The 11,126-nt window shown below is 43.4% G+C and overlaps 1 protein-coding gene across 1 annotated transcript; it reads right to left on the bottom strand.

The window, feature by feature from the left end:
* Positions 1-573: 573 nt before the first annotated feature.
* On the bottom strand, positions 574-10,031 carry CFAP418 (cilia and flagella associated protein 418). Its single transcript, XM_083749851.1, has 6 exons — positions 9,309-10,031; positions 7,599-7,698; positions 6,909-6,979; positions 5,278-5,343; positions 4,152-4,247; positions 574-3,745 (listed from the first exon to the last, which is right to left on the bottom strand). Exons 1-6 carry the CDS (start codon positions 9,479-9,481, stop codon positions 3,586-3,588), a joined length of 666 nt encoding a protein of 221 aa, XP_083605977.1. The 5' UTR covers positions 9,482-10,031; the 3' UTR covers positions 574-3,585.
* Between the last annotated feature and the right edge of the window lie 1,095 nt (positions 10,032-11,126).

The following is an 11,126-nucleotide window of genomic DNA, read 5'->3' as shown; positions in this document are numbered from 1 at the left end:
TAATAGTCAAGAGTGGACACAGACCAGCGTTGCTAACAATGTGTTCCATCAATTTCTAAGTGTGATCGGGGTCTCTCAGTATGAATGTTGATTTGAAGCATTCAGCAAACCAACTTGTACAAGTCAAAGCCGGGTTGACCAAAAGCTAGTGTGTGCTGGGAAAAAACATGGAAAAGGAAGATATTTTTGTGAATCATCCTGGGGCTAGTTCATATACTTGGCCTGCTTGCAGTGGGATGCTCTTAAACCCTGAATAGTCGCTGGAAGGTTTTGCAATCCCATTCATGGAGTTTTTTCATGGCAAACAGTTCAGGTATCTCATTCGCCATGAGCAAAGGGTTCACGTAAATAAGCCCCCCTTTCAGCAACTCTTGAGGGGGGAAAGAATCCTATTTGGCTTCAAACGTGGCATTGTGAAGCCCTCCCTATGTAGGTCAACCGCTTTCCCAACAGATGGCTCAGAACCAAATAATCAACTCTGTCCATGCCCACTTAGCCCCTAAATCCTGCAGGTTTCAGAGACCTGAGCTGCCAACATTATTGAGAGAATGAAAACTACAGGACTGCAGGGGATAATACTGTGCTTTGCATTTATAGCGTGTGTTTTAATTTTAAAAAACAAACAAAACATCAAGTACAACTTCCATTATCAGATAGTAATACAGGTAGGAAAGAATAATACGTCAGTGACCCACACAGAGCGTGTAACAGAAAATCAACCAGGTAAGTCAAATGAAATCAAGTAACATTCTACTCTGAATACCACCCCTCCCAGATTCAGTTATCAATGTGAATTAGCTTTGCTTTCTTTTATGTTCTTGCTCATTTATTATGACACTCAACATTTTTGTATTCTTACAAAGGGTTTCAGCTAATGGTTCTAATGAAGGAACCAATAACAAAGGGAAAAGGGGACACCCCTGTTCAGGTCCCCTATGTTTTAAAACTCTGTCAATCACATCGGTTGACGTGGACTCTTGTCATTATTGGACAATATAGAGCTCTGATTACCTGTGTAGAATATTTGCCAAAATTTATTCTTTCCAAGACACAAAATGAAAAGGACCAATGAAGATGATCAAACACTTTATGGGCACCTAAATATATGATACTTAATGTCTTGTGCTGTGTAAAATGTGTAATATTTAAAATCTTTCAGATATAGTCTGCAATATTTTAAATTGCCAATTACTGTTTCTATTTCATTTACAATCCAAGTCTGGATCAGATCCTTTTCTTTAATCCCCTCCCACCACCCGAGTTGAAGTCTTGTTTAAGAAGTCAAATTGCTGTACTTGTTTGTAACACACTGAGGCACAGGTCAACAGTGTATATAGCACCTTTTAGGCTTTTGAAGTTCTTCAAGCACAATAGTTCAGTAATTCCAACAGTAACCTGATAAGACTGGCCTGTGCTGTTCTCCACATACTGCAGATGGTGTGTGTGTAGGACCAGTGCTTTCTCTAAGGTCACCTAGTGAATTTGTATCTGAGGAACCTCCTGGCTTACACTGCACAGAACTAGCTCTTAAAGATGATAGAATCTAGTGGTGTTTGCTGTGTCAACCATTGTCTAAGTCAGGGATGCCCTCTAGATGTTCTTGGACTACAACTCCCAACTTTCCTGACTGTTGGCTAGGCTGTGGGGAGTTGGGAGTCCAACATTTGGACTCCTCATTCCTGGTCTAACAACACCTTAGGTCCAGCCAGCTATATCTGGCTAGGATCAGTCACACCAAACCCTGCCTCCCATCAGTAACCAATATTTATATTCACTCCCAACCCCATCTCTTAATAATAATAATAATAATAATAATAATAATAATAATAAGTATTTATATAGTGCTGTTTACTAATTATTCAGTGGGTTTCACATTCCTTATTTCATAAATACCAAACTATGCATGTATTTAACATTTCAGGCATGTTAGCTATCAAGACACCATGGGGGCCAAAAAGAACCAATACAACAGGCAATTAATATATGAAATTTAACCAACTTATTCAGATATGCCAAGAATACAACTTTTAATAACTCTAGCATTACAGAGAAATTAGAGGGAACGATTTCTGCCTTGTGGACTTTTAGATTCCATATTTTTGTTTAAAAGAAAGTATATCTAAGTTATTTACAAGTAGATTACATGGTCTAAAAAGCAACTGAAATTCCTTGCATAGGATGATGTGTTTTGAGATCGTATGAGCAACAATTTTTTTCCAAATGTGCTATTGTTTCCCACATTCTGAGTACCACTTGCTTGCTACAATTGTTTACGCTTCAATGTCCTTTTAAACTTTCAGTGCTACAGAAAAAACTCCTGGAATAGTGCTACATGTGTTGGTTGAGAAAATAATTCAGGATCAGCTAAATCATACAACTCAAAATCATACAACCCTGCTAAGTCATCCTCTGAGCAGACCCACTGAAATCAAGGGAATTTAGTTATGCAAGTCCAGTTTATTTCAATATGTCCGCTCTGGGTCTTACTAACCCTGGGCATCACCCATCGACTCAATTCTTTTTTTAAGATGGAAATGGGAATGCAAGAGTTCTGAACCGCTTTGATTATATTTGGTATTCCGATACAAAGATTAAAACATAGAATGTGGATGCACTGACAGTCTCAAAAGACAACTGAAATAGACATCTAACAACAGTTTTCTGATAACTTAAAACTTGCAGAGTGTCAGTGAAGGTGGAATAACCCTACACCTAATAGGACGTTTACCCTTGTCCCCCGCAAAAAAATACATTGATTTTGAATATCATTGCAAAAAAATTGTTTAGGCTCCATCACAATATCATTTACATGAACAGCTTTGAGTGGCTCAATCCAATGCATTCTACTCAGAAGTAAGTCCTACTGAATTCAGTGGGACTTTGTTCCAAGTGAGTGTGCACAGGATTGCAGACTTAAGGGAGCAGAAAAAGCTCCACCCTAGCTCAACTCTAGTTATGTTTACTTAGAAGCAAGTACCACCATGTCCAGTGGGGCTGATTCCTGGGGTGACATGCATGAAGACTGCAGCCTAAGGACCTGGCTCACAACTTGAAATGAGCTTATTAAAATGCTGGAGCTGTCGTGTCATTTTCCTTCCCATCGGCTCTTGCTCTGAAAGCAAGCTTCAGCATCCTGCTAAAACAACTCCGAAATGATATGAATTTGAAGATAGGCTCCCTACATACACATCTGCAGGTAAAAAGCCAAAGCCAAAATATCCCACACGCATATTCAAAAAGTGTTGTAACCCAAGTATTAGCTTAGGCAGATTTCTCTTTCTTTTCAGATGTCTCTCTCGCTTCTACATTTGTGGGATGCCTTTCAGCTTGACTCCCTGCTATGCTGGAAGTACTCAACAGTTCTGCCAGCCTGGTCCTCTAGGCCAAGGAAGGTCTCCAGCTTACTATGCCCCCCCAGTTCCATTAGTTCACAAGGGAATTGCAGACAAGGCAAAGTCCACGGTTTGTATTTGGATTATCAAGATCTAAGTGTACACGGAACACACTCAATTCACCACTCGTGATGCTGAGCGATGAACAGATGGTCTTCATACAGAAATGAGCATGTGGATGACAAAGACAACTTCATTCAACATGTTTGCTGCAAACCCAGCGGAGCTGTCGATCCACAGTGAGGTCTGTTAATTTATCTATTGATTTCCAAGTGCACTGACAAGCATAGGCCCTCGATCCTTTCTTGGTTAGCATCTTCGTCCTCAACTTGCGGAATTCAGGCATGTTATTCCTACCAATCAAAAATATTCTATTTCAACAGCGTTCTTGTTTTATTATTCTTTTACATTTGTTGGACTGGGTGGGGCAACCCAGTCAGATGGATGGGATAATAATAATAATAATAATAATAATAATAATAATAATAATAAATAAACCAACTCCCTCAGAACTACACAGCCAATCATTGCCCAATTAGCCACAGAGTGGAACAAAGACACTCTACCCTTGCCACTGAAATGAAAGCCTTTGGGCCTTTCTGCTATAGGCTTTCCCCCCAATCTATGTACTGAAATATCCACACCTGCAATTCTGTAAAGTTGATATCAGAACATTTACAGACCACAACATTTATATGATACCCCACTACCATATAGGACACATCAAATATTCCTATCAATATTACCCACAAAGCATACCTGAAAAAGAGGTAATCACATGACTGATCCCACTGAAAGTCATCGTATTGCAAAACGCGGAAGTCACATGCAGTACACCGCAGCTGATCACAGGTTCTGTCCAAAAAAAGATTACAAACATTATAGATTAAACACATGGAACTGTTCAATCAACTAATTTCTTAACTTATTAAACTTGTGCATATTATCCAATCTCATAATAGGTGCATTTCTTAAATCTTGACAGAAGTGTGAAAAAACTCACAATATAATAAACAGCTGTTAAAAGGAAAGGAATATTCTGTTTCACATTTCCTATCCCAACACACCAGAACTAGACTAACCTTTAAACAGAATGGTTACACTCTAAGCTTTCAGTGCCACTGTTTAAAATTAACCTCCACTAAATAAAATCGGTTCTTACCATTCAATAAGATAAAACCTCAGGCTGCAACTCTGGTATTTACTAATTCAATTTTCACCCTTTTTTCTATGTATGGGTAAAAGCTTGGGTGCCTCCATTTTACAGGAAGAAGTTAGCCTAGGAAAAATCCTTATGGGAACTGACCTTTATGGCACATCACAGCTGATCTCTCACCACTTTCCTCCTCGCAAGAGGATCATGTCTGTGAAACTATGTGAACATAGATCCAAGATCCTCTGTGTTTCTGATTCATATGCTTCTTTAACATGAGTAAGCATGATCTGTACACGCAAATGCTGGTGGTATACAGAAATCTAAACAAACATAGGCTGAATCCTGCATGTGCTGGGGGCTTTTCTCACCTGCCTTGCCACTGGCTGATGCAGCTGAATAGTGAACTCAGACTGACTCCTTGTGGCTACCAGACCACAGGCTGAGATAACTGTGTGCAGCAGCTTGGGTGGGGGTGGAGAGGGTCACGGATGGTGCAAAAGCTCCCAGGTTCAGGCCCAGCCATCTCCAAGAAGGGCTGAGAAATGCCTCTGTCTGAAACGCCAGAGGGTTGCTGCCAGTCCGTGTAGACAATACTATGCCAGATGGACCAACAGTCTGATTCAGTATAAAGCAGCAGCTTACAGTATGTTCCTTCCTAATATAGCAGTAAGAGAAACATGAAAGTCTCATAAAGCAATTGCCAGTATTTTTATTTTTTTTAATGCCTACCTCTGAGAAATATTTGTTCCTATACCATGCGGTGCGCTGCTTCCACCAAGATATACAGGGCAACATCTACAAGAATTAAATTGGAAAGCCTTGAAATAGTTTTGAAGAAGAAGAAGAAACCCCACCTTAAACCATTTGCCTGCAAAGTTTGCATCGTTTGATTTCTCAGGTGTCATTACGCTAGTGAGCATGTGTACCTTTTCAACAAACCTTTTGTTTGTAGAACTATAAGGCAGGACAATTCAGAAGAAATGGTAATATTATTATCTGCATGATATATGTATCTTGGGGGCAAAAAACCCAACTGGAAGGGAAATACTCCAGATCCTGCAGGATTTCTACCAAACACAACAGAGACTAGAAAGCAAGCAAACATCATCATCAACATGGAGCTTTAAGTTCTGAAAAGCTATTAAAATTCCCCCGCCCTCATTTCATTGCATATTCTATATAGTTAAAAGAAGAACTGATGTGACCATTACTTCATAATCATCAATTGGTGCTCCCACATACTCACAAAACTGTCAGCATTAGGGAGACCAGAAGCTAAAGCGTAGAGCATAGCTTGACAAACACACATGCTGAAATTCCATCTTCCACACAGCTATTAAAGATGTAGGAGCCCTGTTCTCTTTTGCATCTGGCTGCCCTAACCAGCAATAATGCAACACAGCATTCTGTCCACTGAAAACATAGGGTTTGATCCATGCTATGCTAGTTGCACTAAGGTGCCATTGAAATCAAAGTGAAAAGTTAGCAATGATTCAAATGGATCTGCCCTTTCTTCCTTGCTGTCCTGTACAGTGGTACCTCAGGTTAAGAACTTAATTCGTTCTGGAGGTCTGTTCTTAACCTGAAACTGTTCTTAACCTGAGGTACCACTTTAGCTAATGGGGCCTCCCGCTGCCGCCGCTGCCATGAGATTTCTGTTCTCATCCCGAAGCAAAGTTCTTAACCTGAGGTAGTATTTCTGGGTTGGTGGAGTCTGTAACCTGAAGCGTCTGTAACCCAGGGTACCACTGCAGTTTGAAACTGCGTCCCGGGTAAGACTCTTCCATCTAATCCACCCTCAAAATACACATACCCTATATGGATCTTTTGGCAGAACTTTCTCATTTCCATGTTGAACATAGACAAATTTACTTCTGAGAAAACATACACAGTTAGCTTCTGATGAACAGTGATATCCTAGAAATAGCTATATGGAAATACCGTGTTCGATGGGGCTTAGTCTCCGATAACCTGGCATTAGATTGCAGCCTCAACCTATGCACACATGAATGAAATAGCCATACCATTCTTCCAACTTGCCTCTGCCTTCCCTTCCACTGTTGTTTTGCTTATCTGCACTTTAGATTGTAAGCTCTTTGGGGGCAGTGACCTACCCAATGGTGCAATGTAAATAACTCAAGTCCCATTGATTTCAATGAGAACTAACAGCAAAAAGTAAATCCCACTCAGTTCAATAGGACTTACTCTCAGGTAAGTGTGTACAGGCTTGCAGTCTTAGTGCAACTAAGTCACTTGATCCAACCCATGCATTCTTTTGTTTACTGACTGTCAATGGAGCTAAGTTGAAATTAGCTGTTTACTGTTCAAAGCATTTTCTCACTCATGTAATTTTTACTTACCTCTTACCATGAGCTTGAACGGAGGTAGTTCTATTTTCAGATGCAGGGCTAGGTGACTTAGATTTATGTTTCTAATAAAGAGAGAGAGAGATGGGGACCTCTTAACACAAACCAGGAGCACGGTAAAGTTTTCCTGCTTTTATTTCCAAATAACAAGGACCAGAAGTCTACTTGAAGAAGAGGAAGACAGAGGATAGAAAAACAGCAAACAACACGAGGGCTTCACAAATTGCTCCCATTTCCGCAGTCAGCTGCAGCAAAGGTACATGGGGAACCACACTGCTCCATCAGTCAGGCAGCATCTTCCTTCCTCCAGTAAGGATGTACCCATTCTCTTAATGTGAACTTTGGGTTCTGGACTGGAGTAAACAGCTCTGGCTGGTGCATAGGACTAGAAGTTCTAATCTGATGTGAAAACTAAAGCAGTGTTAGCTTTATTCCAGATTAGGGAATCCAGAACACGTTTTCTCTGCTTCCTTGGCTTTGGTTCTACCCACCACCACCATGCAGCCCTTACGGATTACTCCTGAGGGAACCCCGTCCTTGACTGTGGGGGAAGGTTGTCTTTTTTGCTCTAGACTTTCACCACTTTCCTTTTTCATCTGGCTTTCTTCTTCAAAGGTTCTGACTGACACTCCCCCCCCCCCCGGAACTTTCCCTTTCCTCAGAGGTTGCTTTGTCTTGACCTACCACAAGATTTTTGGCATAGCTGTTTTCGTCGATGATATCTTTAATTATGTCATCTATGTCTTCTTCTTCACTAGCACCTTTTGTCAATACTTTGGAAAATCTGGAAATAAATGGAAGAGGAGCATCCTTTGGTAAGTTTATTTAGAAGACGCTGACCAAAGTATGGGGACAGCCGCTTCAAACACTTAAAACTCCTGTGGCAATTGTCACACGTGAAAATGAAACATTTTGTCTCCAAGTATCCACAGTGTCAAACCAATCCATTCTCAAGGAAATCAGCCCTGAGTGCTCACTGGAAGGACAGATTGTGAAGCTGAGGCACCAGTACTTTGGCCACCTCATGAGAAGAGAAGACTCCCTGGGAAAGACCCTGATGTTGGGAAAGATTGAGGGCACAAGGAGAAGGGGACGACAGAGGATGAGATGGTTGGACAATGTTCTTGAAGCTACCGGCATGAGTTTGATCAAACTGCAGGAGGCAGTGGAAAACAGGAGTGCCTGGCGTGCTCTGGTCCATGGGGTCACGAAGAGTCGGACACGACTAAATGACTAAACAACAACAAAATCCGCAGTGTGCACAGTGGCCAAACACAGTTTCCCACAAAGGTGACAGGAAGCAAAGATTGTACATCCGTGATACTTGCTACTTATGCAAGCCTGTCCAGATGCTTAGAAAGCTGAGGTAATTTCAAGCTGTTTTAGTATTTTAACTTTTGCACGTTTTAAAGCGGGGTTGTGATTTTTTATATTTTATTTTACTGTTTTATCTTCTGTAAACCGCGTTGTTAGTTTGTTTGCAGTGCCTAAGTTTTATGAAATAAAATAAATGCACAGACTGTGGCCTGCAACTGTGGCTTGAGATGCATCTTTCCTGGGTTTGACTTAATTCAGTGGAGCAGTTGGTGGAAGGGGAAGAGGGGTAAACTGTCTGGGAGATAGGCCAGAGGGGGTGTTGGTATAGCTGTCAACCTTTCCCTTTTTTTTAAGGGAAATTCCCTTACTCCGAATAGAATTCCTCGCAAGAAAAGGGAAAAGTTGAGAGCTATGGTTGGAGAATGTTAAAAAGATGCAGAGATGGGGATAGTCTGAAGGACTTGGGAAACGCTGGTGTGTTCATGCAAGCTAAGAATCTGGCAGCAGTAACAGCTGGGTAGTCGCGCGTCACGTCGCCTGGAAACAAGGGAGGGAGTAGAACGGAGAGACCAAGCGGCAGCCACAGAGGTAGAACACGCGGAAGAGTCGCGCACAACCCTCATTTCTGGTTTCCGCTCGAACACGCTCCTGTGCGGGCCAGGAGTATCATCATCACGCACAAGAAACAAGGCAAGGGAAAGGCATGTTCCGCCGAAGCATTTCTTTGGTGCTGTATTTTCTTCTTTTTCTTTGCGTGGGTTGCCCAAAGGCTGGGCGGGGGGAAGGGGGGGAAAGCCTGAGATGCGCAAACGGTTGCATGCTTGCTCGGAAGTATCATTTAATTCAATTGGGCTACTTTCGTAGTAACTTCGCTTAGGGTTTGGTGAGTGCAACCTAAAGACGCTTAGAAAATGAAGGATTTTATTTTTAAGGGCTTCGGAGCTTTCTGAAGTTTGCACTACACGCTAACTGGGAACCGGAAGTGCCGTTAATACTTCGCTTTGAAACTGCGCTCCTCTTTAGGGGCATCTCGGAGGGGCGGGGGGGAAGAAAGGCGCGAGCATGCGCAGTGCTCACCTGGCCCTCTCCCCTGCCGCGGCGGCCTCGGCCTCGGCCTCTTCTTCCTCCTCGCGGAAGCGGTTCCTTTTCCGCCCCTGGCCCGGCCGGCCTCGCTCCGAACAGTCTCGCCTCGAGAGGCGGCAGAACTTGTTCTCCACCTCGTCCAGCAGCTCATCCAGGTCGTCCGCCATCTTAGCCTCTCCTCACGTCTCTCACCCCCTTCCCCTCGTTGCCATGGTAGCAGCGGGGGGGGGGGGAGAAGGGCGAGGGCAGGCGCGCCCCGCCCCCTCCGCCCCCACGTCTAAGCGCCGTGGAGAATGGTTAAATAAATGAACAAGCCCCATTCCTTAAAGTCTGGGGTTGAAATTTAAAAGCAGAACGTCACATTCACGAAGCACGTAAACAAAATTAATGTTTTTTTTGTCTCGCACGTAGTCGGCAGGATTCGAACCTGCGCGGGGAGACCCCAATGGATTTCTAGTCCATCGCCTTAACCACTCGGCCACGACTACAGAACATACGTGTTGCCTCTTGCACAACAACTGAGCTCGCTTTGGAATGCAGCGTCTGCCTGTGCAATGTCTCCTGTTAGGCTGCTTCGCCGCCACTACCTCCTAAAATGATTTAACAAGATTAAGCACAGTTAAAATATCATTATAAACATTTTGGCAGACATCTATAAGGATGCACCGTGCAACAGAGAGCACTGGGGTTTGGCTTTCCAACTAGGGCAGTTATAAATTTATTCCCAAAATAGCTTTACAATAAGCATTTTTTTTTTTAAATTGCTCTTTCGAATTGGTACGTGTTTTGTTTTACGACAAGCGCAACCCCTTTTTTATTCTGCACTGAATCGCAGTTGACCTCCCTGCCAATTTAGATACAGTGACTGAACTGGAGGCCCCTCGAATGACTTCAGGTCCAGTGTTGGACCATTTCGATCGGATACTCCCTACTGATGTGGATAGATTCCTCCAAGTTAGTAGGCCCACCACCTGCCTCCTTGATCCGTGCCCGACTTGGCTGATTAGGGAGTGTCCAGATGTTGCGCGGACCCCTCTGGTTGAAATTATCAATTTGTCCCTTGACACGGGGACATTCCCAGGGGAACTGAAGGAGGCAGTGGTGTGTCCACTCTTAAAAAAAACTTCATTAGATCCCTTAGACCTATCCAATTACCGCCCAGTTTCAAATCTCCCATACCTGGGTAAGGTAATTGAGAGAGCGGTTGCTGAGCAGCTTGGTAGGTTTCTGGAGGAAACATCGGCATTAGATCCATTTCAGTCCGGTTTCCGTCCTGGTTTTGGGACGGAGACGGCTCTGGTTGCCTTAACAGACAATCTCCGTAGACAACTGGATCGAGGTGGGTCAGGACTGCTGATCCTTTTAGATTTGTCAGCAGCCTTTGACATGGTCGATCATGATCTTCTGGACCACCGCCTCGCAGACGTGGGGATACAGGGCATAGCCCGTAACTGGTTGTGCTCTTTTATCTCTGGTCGGGGACAGAGGGTGGCACTAGGGAGGGAAATGTCGTCGCGCCACTCCTTGGTGTGTGGAGTGCCGCAGGGCGCAATTCTCTCCCCGATGCTTTTTAACATCTTTATGCGCCCCCTTGCCCAGATTATCCGGAGCTTTGGGCTGGGCTGTCACCAATATGCTGATGACACTCAGCTCTATCTGCTGATGGACGGCCACACCGACTCGGACCCAAACACATTGACCAGATGCTTGGAAGCTGTGGCTGGATGGTTTCGTGGGAGCCGATTGAAACTAAATCCTTCGAAGACAGAGGTCCTATGGCTAGATCGGGATGGCATGGGGATGAGGGACCAA

This window comes from Podarcis gaigeae (genome assembly GCF_964106915.1).
Source record: "Podarcis gaigeae genome assembly, chromosome: 7".
Lineage (NCBI taxonomy): Eukaryota > Metazoa > Chordata > Lepidosauria > Squamata > Lacertidae > Podarcis > Podarcis gaigeae.
The sequence above is the reverse complement of the archived record's forward strand: the minus strand, read 5'-3'. Positions and strand labels throughout refer to the sequence as shown.

Bases quoted from the DNA above. Each gene is read 5' to 3' on its own strand.
- CFAP418 (XM_083749851.1), bottom strand. From the start codon at position 9,481: ATGGCGGACGACCTGGATGAGCTGCTGGACGAGGTGGAGAACAAGTTC. The intron at 5,344-6,908 runs GTAAGTAAAAAT...TAATTCTTGTAG, and splicing joins GTTCAAGCTCATGGTAAGAG to ATGTTGCCCTGTATATCTTG. The intron at 3,746-4,151 runs GTATGCTTTGTG...TTTGATTGGTAG, and splicing joins TGTGATTACCTCTTTTTCAG to GAATAACATGCCTGAATTCC.